General features: G+C 38.4%; 1 protein-coding gene across 5 annotated transcripts in view; it reads right to left on the bottom strand.

Annotated features, from left to right (window-relative positions):
* The window catches only part of trpm7 (transient receptor potential cation channel, subfamily M, member 7), a 107095-nt gene extending 89396 nt beyond the window's left edge, over positions 1-17699 (bottom strand). Inside the window, exons 1-2 of one of the 5 annotated variants that reach the window (XR_005613096.1) lie at positions 1620-1759; positions 754-833 (exon numbers count right to left, since the gene is read on the bottom strand). Coding sequence is in view for 4 of the 5 variants with exons in the window: in XM_039612320.1 (XP_039468254.1) it covers positions 754-833; positions 1620-1670 (131 nt within the window). In the remaining variant the exon portion in view is untranslated. Of the gene's footprint in view, positions 1-753; positions 834-1619; positions 1764-17386 lie in introns of those variants that run through there. The other 4 variants (XM_039612309.1, XM_039612320.1, XM_039612312.1 and 1 more) reach the window with 4 other exon arrangements.
* Between the last annotated feature and the right edge of the window lie 2006 nt (positions 17700-19705).

Below are 19705 nucleotides of genomic sequence, written 5' to 3'. Positions count from 1 at the left end.
AAGAAGGCTGCATATAATTTCAACACTGCACTGTAAGATTCCAGTAAGTCTGCAGAAAAATACTGTGTCAACTGACAAAAGACCAAAATCAGTTCTTCAGAAACTGGCTATTCCTTAAAATAAAAAATATCCACACAGTGAAAAAAATGAGGATTAAAATGGGATTTTAATTTTAATCTCAGAAAAAAAAACTGCTGTTGGGAGACTGAATAAGTAGTTTATCAGAACATCAAAAAGAATTATTGGAAACAAAACAAATACTCATTTTAGCACTCGTTAGCACACATTTATGCTCCTAGGTGAATTTTTTTTATATATATTCTTTTTTTTTTTTTTTTTTAATGTTCAGGCCAATCCTGATGTTTTCCACATAAAAGATTACTAGTCCAATTCTCACTGTGAGGATGACATTTTATTACTTTAACACTGGTATAAGGCAGATACCTGAAGCTGAGGTATAAACATCATATCAGAACTAGACAAATTGGACTGATGCATTGCTAATATGGCTTTTTTTGGGGGGGGCAATCCCATCCCTAAGATTGAAAGAAGTCACGATCCACAGGTTCATCACTTGCTTAACCCCTCACTTAAATCTGTAATTTTAGTGACAGACATAAACATTAAAACAGACTCAATTTGCCTCTGGAGAGTAGTCGTTATGGTTTGGGCCTTCTTTAACTCACACCATGCAATTACGCCGTTTCCATGGCTATCACCAGCAGACTCACTACAGTAGGTCTAAGCACATACCTGTGGGGGTCCTTTGACACTGGAAGTATGTACACACATTCCCTCTTGGTGAAAGTGCTTTCTATCCAGGATTTCTGGGACTGTGAACAAAAAGAAACAGTTGTGAGCAGCGGCAGCTGAGGTCTCTCATGTTTGTGTTTAACGGACTCAAATGCAATTCAAGCAAAGTATACATAAAAGATACGTAAAGAAAAATTAAATGAGAATAAAAGCCAAGTATGATTTAAGTTATTTATAACAATGTTAAATAATAAACTTCAAGACATCTTAAAAGGCTAAAAGGGATGTTGCACCCCTTAATACAGGATTTAGTCTATAACAATTTAAGGGGATTAGAAGGTTTAACACAGAAGAAAAAAATGAAACAGTCATATAAAATCATGACAAATAGAGCTCACGAGGAACACCAGTTAAAGGCATCTACTGAAACAGTATAAACAGCCGTCTAATTCTACAACAGCATTTTTCTCATAACAAAGGTTTATGGTGAAGGAATTTTCATTTAATGCCTCGTGCCTTATTGTTCCCCTCCAGAGCAGCCTAGAGGAACCCAAGGGCGCTTAGCACCATTAATCTCTTCAGCACAAAGAGGGGAACCTGCAAACACCTTCTCCAAAACATTTCAACAATTCTTTAAAGTCTGACAAAAGTAGTAGAGCAAAATTTTCTGCCGGAGGTCACGTTAAGCGTTCCTCAATATCAGCATGTTGTTTGATATAAACTAAACAGTAGCATCTTAAATTCAGGATCCGAAGTTACATCCATCACAACAGGATTTAAATCTGCCTCCAGAAAATATCAAAAACATGTCAATAAGCATGTCATCCCACAGCTTGACCAGTGACAATAAGCAACCAAGTTTGTACCTGGATGTCCTCCTCTTCATCTCTGTGTTTAAGGGCTTTGTACAGAAACATACCAGGACTCCTTCACGCATCTCCTGGACAAACCACAACACCCACAGCCTCTCCCGAGTACTGGGTCATCAGCAGCATATCACTGTGCTGTTAGATCTGCACGCAATTTCCATACAGGTCTCAAAGTCTACAGCTGCACAGTTACCATACAGACCCAGCTAGAGTTAAACGTTGAGTGATCAGTGAGAGGTTGCAGCCTCCAAACTCCATCCACAGTTAATCTGTAAGAAGCCACTCAGGGGGCAGATGAATGTGTCTGAGACAAACTAGATATTATACTTAGGCTGGGGAGAAAGAAGTGAGGGAGGCGGGGGTGTGGGAGAGGATTAGTGGATGGGCAGAGACCTCAGTGATATATACCTAGTTGGCTACTGACAACACACCACCAACTGTGATTCATGCAGTACACACAAAACCTCTCCCAACAACTCAGGCACTACAATTAGTCTTTAAGAAGCCTCCCTTACTTTGATACTCATTTACAGGAGAACAGCATAAAAAAATGCCAGGATTAAATAAAGGCAACTAAGTTTAAGCAAAAAGGTCCCAACATGGATTAATACACCAACTTAACGAAGATCCTGAAAATTATGCAGGTACAAGGGGGTCCAAAGATGTGCAACAATTATTGTTCAATTTCCACTTCTGTGTCAATAAAATATAAAGTAACATTACCTTTACAAAAAGATTTATGTTTACACAAATGCTATTTATCATATTCAGCCGTTTTTATAACATATCAGAACATATTTTTAAAAACTTAGTCCTAGCAGTTTGCTGGGATGGAGCATTCAGGTGTGTCTTAACACAATGCCAAGGTGGAAAGACATCAGCAATGATCTTTAAAAAAATCCGTTATTACTGTCTATCAATCTGTGAAGGATTATAAGGCAATTTCCAAACAATATCAAGTCCATCATTCTAGTGGAAAAAAAAAATCATGACAGCTGTTAATATTCCCAGCAGCTGAAATTCACCCAGAATGAGACAATGTTCAGAGAAACAGCACAAAAAAAACAAAAACAAAACAAGAACAACATCTCAGACTCTACAGGCCTCGGTTAGCATGACAAATGTTAAATGTCGTGGCAGTATAATTAGAAAAAGACTGAACAAGTTATAGACTGTTTGGCAGGGATGCCAGTAGAAACCTCTCTCAAAAGAACATGGCAACACAGCTTAGGTTTGCAAAACTGCATGTGAACAAACCACAAGACTCCCGTAACTGTCCGCTGGACAAGACCAAAGTAGACATGTTTGGCTGTACTGCACGACAGCACATTTGGCAAAAACTAAACAAGGTATCAGCATAAACGCCTCATGCCAACTGTCAAGCATGGTGGTGGAGGGGTTATAATTTGATTGTTTTACAACCACTACAAGGTGCACCTGGGTAACTTGCAGTCATTGACCGTATAACAAAATGGTCTCGAGTCAAATATGACACCATCCGTCTAACAGCTAAAGCTTGGCCCAAATTGGGACATGCCACAGGACGATGATCATAGCACTCTAGCAAATCTACAGCAGAATGGCTTAAAGAGAAAATAATAAAGTTGTTGTGATGGTCCAGTCAAAGTACAGACCTCAACCTAATTGAAATACTGTGGCAGGGATATTAAGAGAGTTGTACAAAAACCTCAATGAACAAACAATATTGAAAAGAAGAGTGGCCCGAATTTCTCCACAATGATGTAAGAGTGATAAAGAATGATAAAGTCTTAAAGCAAAGGCTTACTTCAACTAACTGCTTGAGTTAGGGTTTTCTGTTTTTGTTTTGTTTTTTAAACTACTTTTTCATTTTGGCTTCCTTTGTGTCGACTAATGATGTGGTATAATACATCATGCACTGTTGTTCATCTGATTTATTTAAATCATTTTAAAACCTATTATTATGTGCTGGTACATAAAATCTTTGAACAGAAAGACTGTGTACTTTTTCACGACTGTATGGGACAACCACTCAAGCAGTACTTAGTTACAAAGAAACATGTTACCATTATCACAATACCATTTTCTGTAATTCAGTAATATTCGTTTACTAAATTTATCACATTACAGTTAAAAATCAAACTACTGTGTCACTACTTGTGCAACACTCTTCAATTATCTGCAGAAGGGAAAAAAGGTCACCCAATATGGCTTTTCTCCTTTCACTCTAACTCCTGCGCAGGGAGAAGAAAATGATAGAATGGTCTACAGCTTTTGACAGTGGCGATATGAACATTACTTTGAGTTACAAGGCACAAAAAGACAAGAAAGTGCTGGTAAAATCCAAAGTGTGCAAAAGTCAGAAACTGTCCACCAATTCCTCCACAAGATCGGCTCTTGTGCTCAGTAGTAACAGTAGTGGGGAAAACAGGTGATGTTTTGCTCCCGAGCAAGATAGTTACTCAACCACCATTATCAATAATAATAATGATAATAATAATAGTAGTAGTAGTAGTAGTAGTAGTGTGTGTGTGTGTGTGTGTGTGTGTGAGTGAGAGAGAGAGATTTTTTTTCAGATTTCTTTGAAATTGCCATTCAATTTAGTTTTCCAGTTTGTGTTCTTGTGTAACAATTGAACCTTCTTCCTATTCAGAATTAAGATTTTAGTTTATTATGTATAAACACCTATGTTAAAATATAGTTGTACAGTTTTACAGTACATTTCTCATGTTCAACAGAAAATAAATATTTAACTGTATATGATTAAGAAAATTAAACTTATATCTTCACATGTGAAGAGTAAAAAGAACCCTTTAACCTTAAAGGAAGTAACATATTTGATTTCTGTCATGATAGATAATTATATTGACTGATAAGAAAAAAAACACGATAAGATTTTTTTTTCCATAGCCCTTTTCTGTCATCCTGCCCTACCCCTGGCAGCATGCTCAGACAGAGCCGGTTGGTTTTTTTCCCGTGTGGCTTTATTTTTAATAATTGCACAACAAAGGCAATCGAGATTACAAGTTCTACAGTTTTACAACTCTACACACACACACACACACACACACACACACACCTTGGATTACCAAGTCAGAGTTGGTGTGACTTCTCTGACTTTTCAAACGCACCATGTGGTTTATTATCTCGGTAGTGGGATTATTACCTTCATTGTTAGTATGGATACAGGTTTTAGTCAAATGTCTTCATGAAGCCTTTGCTAACCACAGAGTGTAGATCAACCCACAATTATCAAAACCACTTATTAAAGATGGTAAATAAAAAGTGGGTGCCACTTAATGGTTGGAATAATCCCCAAATTTAGACCCGCAGTTCTTAAAGTATGACCCAAACAGTTAAAAGATTTTAGAAAATAGATAAATACACATTATAACATCTATTGAGGCATAAAAGCTCGTGACAGAGCTGACCCCCTGATCTGTTTTCAGTCTTTTTTGCTAAGCTACCTGGCTCTAGGCTCCATCTTTATATTTAACACACAGACACACAAGAGCAGCATTAGTCATCACATCAAACACAGAAGGTAACCACAAATTCTTGGACTTCTTTTAATTAAAGTAATTCTGACTCTTTGCCAAACTACATGTACAAATCTTGCTTACTTGCATAGTCGCCACCCAAAGGCCCATGCTGAGCCAGGAAAAACCATGTTTAGCACTGGTTTAGAGCATGCAATTACAGGCAGTCATGGGAGTCTAAACCACTGTATCCAATGACGTTAAATAGTAGGTTTGATATTTGGTGAGCCAATTAGAAGAATAGTATTGTTAGTGCTTGAAGCAGTCTTTCCACGTTATAACACTTCAGATTTGTCATTTTAAAAAGGAAGAATATGTTGGCTATCACAACATGCTGGCCATGATAATAATGGCACTGGTCTACAAGAAAGCAGGAAAACACAGCACAACATAAAAACACCCCAGCAAAGAAGCATGAATTATGTAGTTATTTACTGCAAAGGCTTTGCATCCCTCCCCCACTGTCCACCAATTTTTCAAAAGACTGTATTTAAATGATGGAAGGACTATCATGCCACCCATTGGGTATAATTAACTCCCGCAGTCCTCCTCCTGCCGCCATCTTTATGTTTTGATACTGGATGCTCGCAGTAGCAATTCGGCAGTAACGAAGCAGACCTGCTCCAAGGTGAACTCTGCTTTGTTGTCCTTTTTAGCTCTAACTGGTAACACAATTTGTAAAATGAAACTAGTGACTCACACCATACAATTATCAGGTAAGTGTTTATTGAGGGAATGGAAGAAAGATAACACTGTCTTTTCCTCAGACTTCTTTACAATATTCATGCTGCTACAGGAGTCACCCCCTGCTGGCATTTACAAGAATGCAGGTTTAAGACGCTTCTGCACTGGCTTCATTTTTTAGACCCGGAAGCTTTGCCTGTCTATGTATTCATATACAGTTAAAACACACTTTACCCCCTTTGAGTCATTTGTTCTTCATCACAAGATGGTCAGCTTTCAGTTTTTCCTCAAGAGATGAGCACCACCAAAAGTAGTGACTATTGTCTAATATCTGCCAGCAATGCAGCAATAACGCATCATAAGAGGACACACAACCATATACTGGCGGTTGCAATATCTTTACAGTTACAGTAAGCCAAGAAAAAAAGATAAGCACAGTTCTCCGCATCTTTACTACAATAAGGAGTCGATATGACTGCCGCTTCATAGCTGAAACTGTCAAACACCAACTGCACAAAAACAAGACCAGCTCATGTGTTGATTGGCTTTCGCCTATAAATGTTTATTCAGTAACACGTGTCTTTTTAATGTCTCTGGTTTTAATGTAGCTGATGTCAATACTTTTTTCAAATTTTTTTTCCTACTATCATTGGCCTAATCCCCTCCAAACACATTTATTAAAAAAAAAAAAAAAAAAAAATCAATGCAGAAATAATTTTGTAAAGACCTTCACGATAACTCTGCTTCATGTATTAATGACTTCTACTCCTATACCAGTACTGATGGGAGTTTCCACACCCATCGGTTGAGAGAAAACTGCACATCCACTAGAATAAATGGCTTCAGAGCTTTGATGACATCAGAGTTGGCACATGCAACACGCAACATTAGTGAGCCTTGAACATGTCCCAGCCTAGTTTTGAGTGAACAAAATTGAGGATGCAATGCAAAACAGAATGCCATCTAATAATCAGTATATCTGGATTATCTTATTTTAATAACGGCATTTACTATAATTGTAATCATTTAAATTAAAGCCATATTTATTGCATGGCACCACAATTCCCCATATTTACTGAAACTTTTCCACATGGTAGAAAGATTATGGTTTACATTTCACGAACTTTGCTGCGTGATTTCATCTTCACCTTCTACCTGCACAGCAGGTCCTTTGCTCTTTACTGCCCACTGGTTAACAGAATAGCTCATCTAATCAGTGTTCGACATCTAATTCAGTCTCGCTATCTGCTGAACTAGTGACAAATGTGAGACACGCCTAAGGAATAAACAGAGGTCTCTTTCTGTGCTGTTGAGGAATGCACTGAAACCGTTGTCTTTTTGATCCAACTCAATCTAACAAAGGGTTAATAAGGCAGATAAAAGCAAGACTGCTAACCTGTAACCATGGTACCTGAAAATGTCAGGCAACAAAAGACTTGAGCTTAACAGACGCTGCCAAAAAACACACACCAACTCTTACTCTCCCACTTCCTCGCTCCCTCCCTCTTCCTCTCTGGCTTCTTTCTGAGCCCCGGGTTTTTATGACAACTCCGATCACGTAGAAAATTTGACCCAGCACCTTTCTATCCTGTTCAGCTCAGCAGTGTTAGATGCTGTGAGTTTTGTTTATGGGCAGCTATGTGCAACTGGGGGAATTAATATGTTAATTCGGAGAGACACAAATTTGATTGTGTACTGTCACTTTATCTTCCGTCTGTCACCCCTCAGCCAGAAACCTTGCCAGCTGAGCTCTTCCTCTCCCCTGCTCCTTTTTCCCCAACAATGTTACAAGGCTGGCTGGTCAACCCATCATTCCTCTGGACCTGAGTGACGCAATACAGGGTGAGATAACATCTGGCTTGGCAATTCTATTACCCATTAGAAAGAGTGGAAGCAACGAGGTCAGCACTTCAGTGCAAATATAAGAGCTGTTCTCAGAACAAACAGAAAGACCTAGATTAATTATTGCCATTTTATTTTCTTCCATGTTTGATTTAAGAAGCTGTTACCAAATGTACTGATAGAAATATGACTTCAAGAGCTTTCCCACCATTTGTAATAGACATAAATATGGTTCAGGTTTTAAGCCAATGAAAAAAAAAATGTACATTTATTTTAGAGCTTCACATTTTAGAGACTTAACCCAGAGATGTGATTTTTTTTTTCTTCCCTTAACAAGAATTACTACTGTGCCACAGATCTGTGACTCATCAAATCTAGGGCATCCTCCACGGTACAGTGAGCTTAGTCCTTCTCATGGAGGTTTTTTTTTTTTGTCTGACTACTGATCTCTGAAGTGATTAATTCGTAAGGTACACAACAAAATCTTGAGACCTAATTATTAATTTATGTCATTCTACATATGAAATGGACATTTGTAGGGACAGGACATTTAAAAATCTGAATTTTAGTTTTTTTAATATGTTTATTAAGATTTTTGATATAAAGAAAAAAAACAAAACAGACAACACAACAGCAAGGGCAAAAAACCCCAAAAGATTACACTGCATCAACAAAGATACTACTTCAACACTGGCAAGAAACAAAAATAAAACGCTAGGGTGGTAGACTGAATTATCGATCAAAGAGAACTTTGTTTTAATACATGATCTAAAAATGGCTGCCACACATTAAAAAACGTACTAAGTTTGTCCTCTAATGTATACCTAATTCTCTCCATATGCAGTAGAGCAGTCAGTTCTGTCAGCCACATTTTGAATTGAGGTACAATGTCAGACTTCCAGAGAGTCAAGATAATTTTCTTAGCAATTACCATTCCAAATAAAATTGTAGTTTGGGCAGCAGAGCTGAGGTGTAAAAGGGAAGAAGAAGATCCAAACAATGCAGTTAGTGGGTCCAGCTCTAATGTACAGTTGTACATATCAGAAAAACATTTAAAGATGTCCAACCAATAGTTGACCAAAATAAATGAGTAACAGAGCCTTGTCCAAGTTTACAACGGTCGCATATTGGACTAATAGAAGGAAAAATCCTGTGCAATTTAGTTTTTGAATAATGAAGTCTGTGAAGCACTTTGAATTGAATTAACTGATGCCTTGCAATTATAGAACAAGAATGGATCCTACACAGACTCCTCTCCCACACCTCATCTCCAATTAGCAAACCAAGCTCTTCCTCCCATGCTGTCTTCAAAAATCTGAAATTTTATAGATTTTTTTTCGCCATTATTATTTTTTGGATGCGTTTTCTGTCCATTGTTACAGTGGCAGATTTTCACATTAAATACAGCCAGAGCAGGATAGGGCAGGATAATCCAGATCAGCAAAAAGTTACAACTTTGAGAGGTCCCCCCCCGTCTCCTCTTGGCTCTGTATGACACCAACGAAAGCAGACATCCCCAATATGGCCTTGTCAGGCAGCCAATCAGAAGAAAGCGGGCTTAAAGGAAGAGGAGTAAAAACACAGTGGGTTCTGAGGTGCCCAGTGTAAGCTCAATTGTGGTTATTTTGAACTGTGAATTATGCAAAGCCACTCCAGTATATTTAAAAAAAAAAAAAAAAAAAATCAATCAAGGAGCATCTGGAAATAAGCATGACAGACCTCCTTTACAATCAAAAACAATAAAGAGGAACAAGAAGTTCGCTTTTATTTCATTTTAATTTTTTTATCTAGTTATTTTGAAATCTTTCTGGTATTAACTTCTTGATGTTTTAAGAGAGGACAGTGCTTCTTGTCCTCTTTTCTTTACTTGATTCCATGTAAGTCTTTTTCCTGCAGTTACAACCATGGCAGTAGTGCTGGGCGATATGACGATATATATCGTGTGGACGATAGAAAAGTTTCTATCGTGCCATTTGTCTTCTATCGTTTATATCGTTTCTAACCCGAATTTTACAAATTATTACATAAAATATATCATTAACCCTTTACAACTCCGTTTTCCTAACTATTTTTAAATCCCTGTAGAACTGTAACCACGTGGGTAGCGCAATAATGTTTTTTTTTTGCATATGACACTGTAGGAGTTGTACTTACATCTTATTCCATTAGCTTGCCCTAGGTCACGGTTTTCTTCCACATATAGCTTTGCAAAAAATTGCATAAAAAACACTTCCAGCAACAAAAACATAATATTCCAGACTTGCAGCAACAAAAACACAATATTCCAGAAACAGGCTTTGCCGATCCGATCAGCTGTTCAAGTCGCGAACTATCTTATGTCCGCCATTACCTGTCCGAAACCGGAAGTGACGTCATTTTCGCGGAAAATGTAGTTTTTTAAGCTTCAAAGTCTATGTTGGTATTTTTAAAAGTCATGTTTGACTTTATGCTCTTCTGTATCGTTTCTGGGATGCTTAGAAGTCAAATTGCACTGTTGTAAATAGTTTATTTTGATGCACATGCTGTGTTTTTGCAAATTTGCATTTATTTATTTTCATTTTCCTGTAGTATATAAAAATTTGTGCATCTCAAAAATAAAACTATGAAGACACTCAAAATAAATAAATGTAAAGATAAGCTCTGGCGGACTTGGTTCTATGGTAGGTCTTAAAGGGTTAAATAGCCTGTGCAAATATATTAGTGTTGTCTTCTCACTATACATACTCTTAACTTTATGCAAGAGAAAATAAAGTATAAAAAAATGATATTTTTCGCAAAGAAACTGTCTTGTGGTTTCGCAAAATGGTGCTGCTTTACGTGCACCCGGATTTGCGACATGCTTTACAGTAACTCAAAACAAAGACTGCACCCTCTCCACTCGCTGTTTAAAGACTGCATACTTTCCAGATGACTACAGGTCAGGTGGTATATCGTGATATATATCGTTATCGTGATATAAAATAATTCATATCGTGATAAACATTTTTTCCATATCGCCCAGCACTACATGGCAGTATTAAAGTTGTCATACACAACGTGAGATAACGTAGGCAACACAGATTTTATGGAGTACATCAATTTAATTATAGTCGGCTCTACTTGTACCTTAAAAGCAGCGTTGCTGATAAGCCTGCATCACTTTGTCAGCTTTTATTCCCGGCTCCAGCTGCAGCATCTGTGCTGCTGTTGAAGGCAACTACAGTCTGCAATTTTAGCAATGTAACGCAAGACACGATGCGCAACACAGATCTATAAATCTGGATACAATGTGTTATGTGTGAGTAGTGATAGGAATTGATATGAATTTATCAATTCCAATTCCATTATCGATATCACTTATTGATTCCCTTATCGGCTCCACTTTGAGATTCACCACCATCTCTAAGCAGCATATCAAAGATATTAAGTTTGTGCAAATCAATTACATGCTGCGTGGTTAAATGTTTGTGCATGTTGGAGGTATTTCCCCTCTTGTTGTGATTAGTGTTAGAGTCATTGCTTAAGTAATTATTACACAGAACATTTTTCTTAAAAGTAATGCAGTACGTTACTTAATTAAACCCAGGAGAAAGACATTTGTTATAGTACTCGGAACATTACTTTCACGTTACTCTGTAAAATGATCTGAAACAGTCTCACTTTATCACGGTGCTGGGCTGCATTCAGCACTTACTCAGCTTTAGCATCACTCTGAGTTCTTGGCTAGCTTAGCGTTAGCATGCTGTCTGTGCAGGTGTTTGCGAAGAGCTGAAGTTGTGTTAACCGTGTAATGCAGCTGTTTCTGTCCTGGAGCAGACTCCACTTTACCATCGTGCTCTCATTCTTTTGTGCAATAAAAATAAGAGTACTGTCCATATCCACACTGGAGACTGCTCCACTAGTTTCCTCCTCCAACACAGGAACTGATATCAACTGATCATAGTGAGTGTGCAAGAACCAATCAGGGGGATCAATAGGCAGGCAGAGTAACGCTTCCAAGGAATTGGAGTTCTGGGACCTGGATCTCTACGAGAACTGGTTCTTGATTTCCATCCTTAGGTGCGGTATGTGTGAGTAAAAGAGCATCGCACACCGAATCATATGCTACAACATATGACTGAAATTCCTCAAATATTGGTTTCCATTTTATAATCTCAATGGCGCAGTCATGAGGTCATAACATACAAACAAGGCTTCCAACATTTATTGGATTTCATTTATTTAAGACATTTGTTGTAGCAGTCACATGGTGAGACGTCATCCTAAATTTCTGACAATGAAAATTTGTTGCAGGCCATCTTTGACTGTAGGATCATTACAAAAGCCATGGCTCTAAAACAGTGGTCTTATGTTACACAGTGAGAGTGGTTCAAAGATATCATGATGATTACGTTACATGGCCGTGGTTTTGCCTGGGACGAAAAAATTTTTAATTAAATAAATAAATATAATAATATAGTATAGTATATAGTCTGATTTATTCTGCTGCCTAATAAGAACCATCAGTATTCTCAGAGACTTATCACTTTTTTCAAGAGCTACAAGTCCAACAAATCATGGACAAGCAGACTAAGAAACAGCTTTTACCCTGCAGCCAGCATCACTCTTAAGTCTGGATAATCATATGAAATAGCTTATCCTTACATGTAAAATAAAAATGGAGAGCTGTAAATTTCCTCCAGAAAAAAGAGACTTTATTTTTGCACATCTTTCTATAAGACGAATCACTCAAATGTCCGCGTTTAACCCCAGATACTATACAGTCTGCTAAAACAACTGACCCAATCAAAAGGGTTACAATGTGGTTATCTGAAAATATGTTATCATATATTGGTTCAATTAAAAGAGAAGCACAATACGGGACATTTATTTCAACTATGAGAGGTCTTATCAATTTGCAATCCTTGCCATATGTTATTGTTCCAAGAACTTGGCCTATAAAAGACTATTAAATGAAGAGAACAGGTTCATTAAAGCCTTCAGATAAGATTGCCGGAAAGCAGCACACAAAAGTACATACAGTCATGAGACCAAAGTGTGACAGCTCAACAGCTCACACATTCATGCCCTCTGGGGCAAAGCTCTGAAAGACTGCACTGCATGGGGCTGATATAGGGGTAGCATCAGGCTAGCCTCCTGAGTGCTGCATCCAGAAAGTTGTATTACCTAGTTCACTAAAGCATGTGATGGCTTTCCTTCTCAACATCTGATGCAGACAGCTATGCGAACCTCTGAAAACTACGGTTTAAGCAGAAACAAGAGTAGGGACAGTGCCAAGGTAATGGTGTATTAAAAGCCAATAAATAAATAAAGAGCGTGCTGTACAAGTAAAAACACATAACTGTCTTGCAGTTCTTTCGGGGAACTCTGGAGCACCCACAAGTCAGAAATCAGCCACAAGCTGTACAAGTGACATGAGCGAAAGCAGTCAGCTGGATACTACAGAGAAGTAGTAGTTTGAAAACCCCGCACAGTGCTGTGCCAGTGGAAAAAACTTTATCTGCCATCTTCAAATGGGCTTGTGTGTGTGTGGTGCAAATGTAGTGTGAGATAAACTCAAGAGTCAGTCAGCAGACTCAAACACACATGCAGTAACACAAATACAGGTCGAGTCTATTGCAGACCATAACAAAGTGACGCAAAACCAATTTATTCCAGCTCTAATCCAAAACTGAAGTAAAGCTAAAGTTAAACCACCTAACTTTACGTAAGAGTCTGTAACTAGCAATAACAAAACTCTATCACAGATTGAGCTCACGTCTATGATGAAATGGCATTTGTTTCAAACTCACAGTTACAATCACACTGTTTAGAGTAGCAGCACAGCAGAATCCATCATCTAGAGGTAAGCTGGAGTGCGTGACCTGCTCAGGCCAACACTGAGGAAAGTAAAGGGTAAAAGACACACTACAGGGTGCTATAATCTCAAGCTGCTTTTGCACAAAGCCCTAAAGTATCAGTAGAATCAGGTTGAGACATTGCCTTAAGTTGTGCTTTCTAACATGGAGGAGAAATGTTTCACTTTAGCTTTCGTCTTACATTTGAAAATAGTCTGGTTTAAGAAGATGACCACTAACTAGTAGTGAATTCACCAGATTATTTCCTGCAATACTAGACATGAAGCAGTCTGTACAAAAAAACTTACAAGTTAAAGACAGCTGCAGTGTAGATATAAAAAAAACTATTATTAATAAAAGTAGATAAATAAAAGTAGATGTAACATGAATGTTTATAAATCGTGGTGGACACTTTTATCCATTTCAATGACTCCTAAACTAAACCATTCTCACACAGGTAAGATCTAAGGACATAGCATATCTGTGTTGATATAGTCAATGTTCCCTTCTGAGTACCAACAAAACTATGGACAAGGCTAATTCACAGCTGTTTCTGCTTCACTTCTTCTCTTTACATCCACCCTGAACCGTCATTCTGTTTCACAGGAAAAGTACGAGAAGTACCATCAAGTTCTTGGAAAAAAGGGAGGTCGTGGTTTTACAGACAGGAAAAAATACAACTTGCAAACACATGTTTGGGCAAGTCTTCAGGGAGCATTCCAGAGCATTCCAGGTTCAGTGAAAACTCTTGGTTTTGTTGATGACAAAATGCAGAAAACTATGTTTTTCCATTCCAAAAAGAGGTAAAACGCTCAGCCTGCTTGCTGGAAGGTCTTCTTTATCAAATCAGCAGCTGTCAGACATGATGTGTGCAAAGCCAAATTAATCTGCATTTCATTATATCAAGAGAGGATTTTGAGACGCTCATTAAGAGCTAAGTGAACATTACAGTTTTCCCCTCACACTTAATTTATCTAGATAAATAGATCTTTAATTTTACACTGTTCTCAGAGTACAGCAAAGTCATTGTGTCAAATCACCTACCTGCAAATTTAAACTCACTGTTTTGAGTATATTTTAAACTAGCAACTATGACTACATGAGGTTTACTATAAGTACCCAAATGGCGTAGTCATAATAATCAAAGCTGAGTATGGAAAGCTGAATACAAAACATATGGTATAATGTTTAGCCATAACATTAGACCAGTTTTGACATGACAACAATTTTGCTGTTTGTTTTATATATATATATATATTTTTTTTTTCTTCGATCAAAGACAGGAACAAAAGAAAAAAAGTATATGTTTATCAGCCAGGTTGCTATTTTAACCCAACTGTACTAATACTGGCTGAGAATAATTTATTGACAATTGATTACTCCCTGATTAGCACCTCTGGGTGGGGTTTTATTCCTAGTCAAATACATATAACTTAAATAATAAGACTGTCACCGAGTTCTTTGAGTGGATGACAAGACCATTAAGGCAGCTCTTGTGTATTTATATACTGACAGGTGGAGATGCTGTCAATATACCAGGGGCCTGAAACAGAAGAAAGTTTAACATTTCCAAAACAGAATTTCCGATATCTGACATCACTAATCATAAACATCTGTATCATGTTAAGTGGTCACACAAAGTTGTATTATTTTAATAAGTCATAACATGTTTTAATAAATGCGCAATAAGATGAAAATCACAAACATGTATGGGCAATTCATTTTCCCAAGAAACCACACGAGAATTCGGGACTGTTGTGGAGGGTCGGACCAATAATACTGAGCAGAACTGACTTCAGCTTAACAATATTATCTCTTTGTAAACTTACACGGTACAACAGTTCCAGTTTCTGATGTGGCCCGTTGGAAAAAATAATTGCCCATCCCTGGTGTAGATTATTTTTCTCCTTACAAAAACAAAACAAAACAAACTATGACTGGATAGAAATATGAGGAATTCAAAAAAAATGTAATACAGGTCTAAGTAAGACTGACGCTATAGCAAAAACCAGGAAGGAACTTTCAATACTGCTGACGGTGTGAAAGTATAATTTAACAGGCTTACTATTAATACTGCAGCCCAATCACTAAATACTTAATTACAATTTTGTATTTTTTATATTAACATGTTAACAGTATTTTAGGGTGTGTAGGAGCGACAACTTTATATCCTTTTTCTGGCAAACAGAAGACAATGTTTTCCTTTTATCATTGGCATTTTTAACAATAAAGATGTGTTTAAGTTCGGTAAATTAAACTTGACTTTAAGAAAATGCTGATTAAATATATTTCAATCACAGTCCTGGTGATTTTTCTTTGGTGAAAGGCCAAAACCCTCAAACGGAGTATTAGAGTCTCATTACGATAAAATATTTAAAAAATATTTCATTTGCATTTTGAAAATAATGCAGAAAATCTGAGGTTAAAGCTGAAAAACAAACAACACATACTTTACTTCGTGATGATCACCAGAAAGAGCCACTTTACCCAAAAACTGCTTATGTCCTCCTATGTCTACTCCAAAGAGGGTATATTAACATACTGCGTGTGTGTGTGTGTGTGTGTGTGTGTGTGTGTGTGTGTGTGTGTGTGTGTGTGCTGACAGCTTCAGTGGCAAAGACGAAAGGGTTTCAGCAGATCATCAGATGCCCTCCTTAGAAGATCGTTACAGTTCCCACTACCTCAAAAAAACCGACAGGATCATCATGAAAGATGAATCCCACACTGGACACTTTCTGTTTGAGCGTAGGCTAGCAGACAATCCAGGACATAAAAACACTAAACACATTTTTTAAGAGAATCAATCTGGCAATCAACGCTCACAGAATGTGAAAGTGAAATATCTTGTATATTGTTGTAGATTATTTAAGTCTTTTTTTCAATGTCTGCATTAAGATGACATACAATTTACCTGTACAGGTGGAATGACAATCAAATATTTTTTATGTGACCCTAATACTTTCTGGAGGGCCCCTGTAGGTTTTAAACGCACGAAAAACACTGCGTATTTCTCTGAATATACTCGTAAACAGATATAAGTCCAGCGGACGTTACCAAGGACATCATTCTCCTCTACGGTTGCCATGGTGAATCCTAGAATCGACACTCCATTGATGACGACTTTTTAATAGTCGTCGCGCACGCGCTCGGCTCGAACCCAGTTGTTTAAACCAATTCCAATTTATTTTTTCCTCTCTGACTCTCTCCAGGAGTTAAACCCCAACAATGACTGCAACAGGCCTGAAACGTTCAGGTGTAGCCCAACATGAGCAAAAGTACAGGTGTTTCACCAAAACCTGAGCTAATAAAATGAGCATTTCAGCACCACTTTACTTTTCCTGACGCTGGCACGTCTGCGCAGACTTGGCAGCCACTCGGGGTTGCATTGACTTGTTGGTGGTAATGACAGCGTGTCTTGTCTGACATCTGAGACAGCTAAAGGAAACGTCTTAAACAAGTGCTAGCTGCTATTATCAGGTCTAAATGATCGTGAAGTGAAGAAAAGCTCAAAGACAGCGTTGCTTATATCGGCCAGCTACCGCTGCTGCTCTACTAGCTTGTTAGCTTAGTATAGCGCTAGCGAGCTAGCTATTTAGCCTGCTAACGTTACGCCCGTGTGTGATTTGGAGTTTTCTTTGCTAGACGATGTGTCACTGTGCGCTCTTCGCACACTACCTTCACGTTACAAGGTGTCAACTCAACAGCCATGCAGTGATTAAAGAAAAGAAAAAAACGGCAAAACGTCACCGCGACCCCAGCTGGGTACCTGACCAGGCAGGAGACAGCATGCATTGGGGGGAACCTGCCACTCAAACCTCGATCAGTCACGATGATCCTCCGCGCCAATTTAACCAGACCATAAAACCCAGGGGTGGCAGCTGACCACCCGGAGAGCTTCACATACCATTCTCTTCACCGTTGAGACTCAGGAAGAGCTCTGTCGTGGCTTTTATCCATCTATCAGCGGTACTCTCAGTTAGCCTTGGAAGGAAAGCCCGGTAGACGTTGGAGAGATCCGCTTCGGGTGCAGCTCCAACGGAAGGTTGCTTTTTCATAATTGTGCGACTCCAGACTGACGCTGCATGACGAGCCGGCTGACTCAGCCAGCTCATTGTCACGTGGCGGAGGCGGAGCCAGCGGCCACATGTGCGCTTTGTTTTATTTATTAATCGATACAAACAACCGACAAATGATCCTCTGTTTTTACGAAGTCGCCACGAGGTGACGACTTACGCTAAAGTGATTAAATTCAGTTTTATTCATATAGTGCAAACCCATATCAACAACTGTCGCGAGACGTTTTAAGGTAAAGACCCTACAACCCCATCATGTACCAATCCCACTTAAGCAAGCTCTTGGTAATGTTGGGGCGGAAGAACTCCCTTTCCACAGGAAGAACCGGGTCCAGGGCAGGGGCGGATCTAGAAGGATGGCATGGGGTGGCATGTGCCACCCTAAAATGATCTCTTGCCACCCCAAATGCTACCCTAGTTTTGCATATGACAGTGTTGTTTATTAAAATAAGATAGCATTAACACTTTGAGCGTAGTTACAGTTAACAGTGAATATAAGTTCTAAAACTGAATATATTGCATAATTTCCTCTTACTTTTGCTGTTTTACTTCCACCACGATAAAATAGCACTTCCTCCACAGCTCTCTCTCTCTCTCTCTAAGTGTACTTAAAGAACTGTTTCCCATCTAAAAATCACAATTTTCTGCATTATTCGCTTGCTTATTACCCACCAGTCTATTGTTGTGTACAGCGCTGTCGGCCAGTGTTTTGTTTTAATGACCTCCGACAAGTAAGCGTAATTTCTGTTGTTCAATACCGAAGAAATGTAAACTTTTTAAAATGATGGCAAATTGCAAAACGCTTAGCTGTGTCTCTAATCAAACCTCTGTAACTTTGCTTCACTTCAGCAGCATCAGGTAATGTTCATATGTTAATGTATGGTTTGCTTCTGTTTTTATTCTGCTGCAGAATATTTTTTAGGTTATCTGCTATGAAAAGCCAGGCCAGGAAAATCTCCTTTATGTTTTTCTGTTTTATCCTCAGGTACTTTGACACAAAGGCATCTGCTGTGATGCTTACACCTCTGATGAAGCCTCACAAGTGTCAGTACTGATAAATGATCAGAATTATAATATTTCTGACTGAGACAAAATTTCCCCAATTCAAATCGAATCAAAATCGTGGATTGAATCGAATCAGGACCTTGTGAATCAGAATCAAATCGATTCTAGAAATCAGTGACAATACCCAGCCCTATTTCACACAGATGGTTGGTTGGTGCACTCTGGAAATGGAATGAAGGTGAGTGTTATTAACCTTCTGGGGTCCACGGACACACCGCACCTCCAAATCACATGACTGATTTAAGCTGACTTTAAGCTCCAACAAGCTGTGGAGTCTCTATTTCAGCCTGTGTTGAAAGTTCAGACTTCAAAGTATACACTGGTTTTTAAATTTTAATGACAGACCACTAAATCCAGAGTTAAGATCAAAACATAAATAAGCCTTTTTTCTAAATACTATTGTCATGTTTTGTTTCTTTGTTTTTTAAAAAAAGCATTTTCTAAGGACAGCGCAAAAACACTAAAGAAAAAAAATTGCCACCTCTTTCCTATTGATGGAAAAATGTACCATGTCGACCAATTTTTTAAAAAGTCAACACGTGGGATTTGGTTGTTTAGGAAGAGGGGAAAGTTTTGTGAGTGATCGCAGAGGGACAGAGCGAGCGAGTGAAAGATATCGATAGCGAGTTTTGAGATGTGAGAGATTTGTGAGGTTTAGCGTGGAGTGTGTAGTTAGTCTGTTGAGTAGTCGTTGTTTTGTTTTGTGTGTCAGTGAGGGCACTAATGACTATCACAAACCTATCACAAACCACTAACCTATTGATCAGAAGGTCAGAAGTTCGATCCCTGGCTCCTCCAGTCTGTATGTCAAGTATCCTTGGGCAAGATACTAACCCCAAGTTGCTCTCCAATGTAACTTGGGATTATGAATGTAGTTAGGAAGCACTCAGAAGTCTAGAAGAAAGTGCTTGTGTGATTGGGTGAATGTGGCATGTTGTACTTGCTTTGAGTACTCTGGGAGAGTAGAAAAGCGCTATATAAGAATCAGTCCATTTACCATTTACAAAGGCAGATTGCAATGTAAAGGCTGTCTCTAGGTGGAAAAGAGGAGTGATACACCTCCTGTTGTCAGGCCTGCAGGTTTA

This window comes from Oreochromis aureus, linkage group 1 (genome assembly GCF_013358895.1).
Source record: "Oreochromis aureus strain Israel breed Guangdong linkage group 1, ZZ_aureus, whole genome shotgun sequence".
NCBI classification, from domain to species: Eukaryota; Metazoa; Chordata; class Actinopteri; order Cichliformes; family Cichlidae; genus Oreochromis; species Oreochromis aureus.
The sequence above is the reverse complement of the archived record's forward strand: the minus strand, read 5'-3'. Positions and strand labels throughout refer to the sequence as shown.